At 46.2% G+C, this 2,596-nt stretch overlaps 1 protein-coding gene across 1 annotated transcript; it reads left to right on the top strand.

The window, feature by feature from the left end:
• Window positions 1-796: 796 nt before the first annotated feature.
• On the top strand, window positions 797-1,574 carry LOC119332611 (protein MAIN-LIKE 2-like; the record flags this gene model as incomplete). Its single annotated transcript, XM_037605777.1, has 2 exons — window positions 797-864; window positions 953-1,574. Coding segments are annotated over exons 1-2 (690 nt in total), but the record flags the coding sequence as incomplete, so codon positions are not given.
• Between the last annotated feature and the right edge of the window lie 1,022 nt (window positions 1,575-2,596).

The following is a 2,596-nucleotide window of genomic DNA, read 5'->3' on the forward strand; positions in this document are numbered from 1 at the left end:
GGCGCCCGACGGCTAGGCGCCGCACACTACTATGCAACGCCTCTGCCTTAGGTGTCGCACCTCCTGTCAGCGTGGCAGCCTTGGTCCAGTTGCGGCCCCACAGACAGCACTGCAGCGCCTAAGCCTTAGGCGCCACACTTGTAATGTGCAGCGCCTAGCGCTTAGGCGCTGCACAGTGACATAAAGTGCATCGGCCCAGCCTGACCAGGCAGTTCTTCCCCCTCTCCGCTCTCTGGACAGAGAGCAGCGGCGACGCCCCCATCGAATCTCCTCCCCCCATCCCTCTCAGATCTGAAGATTTGATCTGTGGATTCAATCTCCAATCCATCCTACTAGGTAAACTCCTCCGTTCCTTTTCTTTTTCTCCGTAAATTTGTTGCCATTTTAGAGATTTGTCCAAGATTTGATGGAACCCTTGATTTGCTTGATTTAGGATGTGTAGTTATAGTGGTAGTACCGTAGTGTTGTTGCTTAGTCCACAATATATGGTTCTTGTTAGTGAAACCCTAGATTGTTTAGTTTTTTTAGATATATATGAGATGCCTATTTTTATAGATAACTATGAGATGTTGAGTTTTGTAGACATATATGAGATGTTTGTTTAGATATATATATTAGACGTTGAGTTTATTTGAAATATTAGATGTTGAGTTTATTTGAACACATATGACATATTCATTGTGTGAGAAGGAGATGTTGAGATTCTTGTAATTGAACACATATTAGATGTTTAGTGTATACCGATATTTGGGATGAACATGAACTCATATATGTTTATTGTTTGAACTTTATAAGGATGGTTTGGTTTCTCAACGATGTCTACGACACGAAACACCGGGCCTACATGATGCGCGAGAAGGAGATGATAATAACGAGCAATCTAAATATTTTGCAAATTTTCCTTAAGTTGAAATTTATATGCCCTAAGATTTGTCATTACTTGTTTTTTGCAGAAGCTTGAACCTTTGAAGATTCGGTATCACGGGGTCTCTGGTCCTGCCATGCCTTACGATGAGCGGTACACACCGTACATCAAGCAGGCAGGACTACTCCCGTGGATTCAGTTGGTTAGCCGGTCCACGCCGAATCTGAACGCTCCACTGGTGTCCGCTCTTGCTGATCGGTGGAAGCCGGAGACGCATAGTTTCCATCTTCGGACTGGGGAGATGACCGTGACGCTTGAGGATGTCTTGTTGATCACCGGTCTTGCTATCGACGGGATGCCTCTCTGTATGAGCACCGATTCTGATGGGTGGCGCGAGCAGATGATTGCTCTTATCGGTATGGCTCCTACCGAGGCTGAGGCTGATGTAGAGGAGGGAGAAGAGAAGAAGAAGAAGGAAAGGAAAGTAGCCGGAGCTGCTTTCACGTGGATTCAAACTCACTTTGCGACGTGCCCTCTGGATGCCACTGATGATGTGATCCAGACACATGCTCGTGTCTACATGTGGTATGTTGTGTCGAGGACTTTGTTTCCTGACTCCACTGGCAAGAACGCTCCATGGATGTGGCTGAAGGCATTGAACGTCTTCGATAGCAAATGGAGCTGGGGTTCAGCGACTCTTGCCTACTTGTACCGACATGTAGTTGGTCTGTTTTGTGATCAACTCATTTCTTCATTAGCAATGCAAGCTTGCTATCAAGTTAACATTGTTTTTCTTTCATATGCAGCTGGACGATGCGTGTTGCAGGATCACAGGTAGTGCAGGCATTGGTGGTAATATGCTTCTACTTTCTGTATGAAGCTGGGAGCGTCTGTCTGTTGGACGCCTGAAGAGCGTCAGGTTTAATCCTTGGTATGAAGATGAAGATGACGAAATACGGCACCCCACTTGGGCTTACAAGTGGGATGTGGTTTCCAGATGACGAACGATGTCAATCTCATGTACCAGAAGTATGTTGCCGAGTTGGACACGATTACACCTGAGCAGGTAACGAGGTCATTACTTCAGTCATTTCTCATGTTTGCTTGAAAAAAATTCACCAATTTTGCATTGTTGCCCTATTTCATAGGTGGAATGGCAGCCATATGGCGCCGATGACAGACTTGGGTACACCCCGGAGTTTACCATCAACCCGATGTGCTTGCGGGATAGGGATCTCTGGCGTATGCGGTGCCCACTGATATGCAACTGGGCTGTTGAGTTTCATTTGCCACATCGCGTGTGTCGTCAGTTTGGTCTGTTCCAGCCTCACCCGCCGGAATGGGTGGATACGGACAAAGCACTTCATAGGTAAGAGAGCATGAACCGTATTGACTAAGCATCGTCACTCCTTGATTTTGCTAATGTTTGGTTTTGTACCATGCAGGTTGGACAGGAGAAGGCAGCGTAAGATAAAGGACTGGGAAAAGCATCATGCTTCGTATGTTACCCGCTTCCAGCTTTGTGTGGAGGAAGCTCATAGCAGTGCACGCGCCAAGCTTCGTGAGCATAGTCCACTTGCTTTTGATAAATACATACGATGGCTTCTTGAAAATACTCGATTTGAGATATGCTCGTCGGCATATAATGAGGATATTCTTGAAGAACCTGTAAACTTTGAGGATCTATCAAAGGGGAAATACAACAGAGATGTCAGGGTAGGGCACAGAGTC

Source organism: Triticum dicoccoides, chromosome 7A (assembly GCF_002162155.2).
Source record: "Triticum dicoccoides isolate Atlit2015 ecotype Zavitan chromosome 7A, WEW_v2.0, whole genome shotgun sequence".
Lineage (NCBI taxonomy): Eukaryota > Viridiplantae > Streptophyta > Magnoliopsida > Poales > Poaceae > Triticum > Triticum dicoccoides.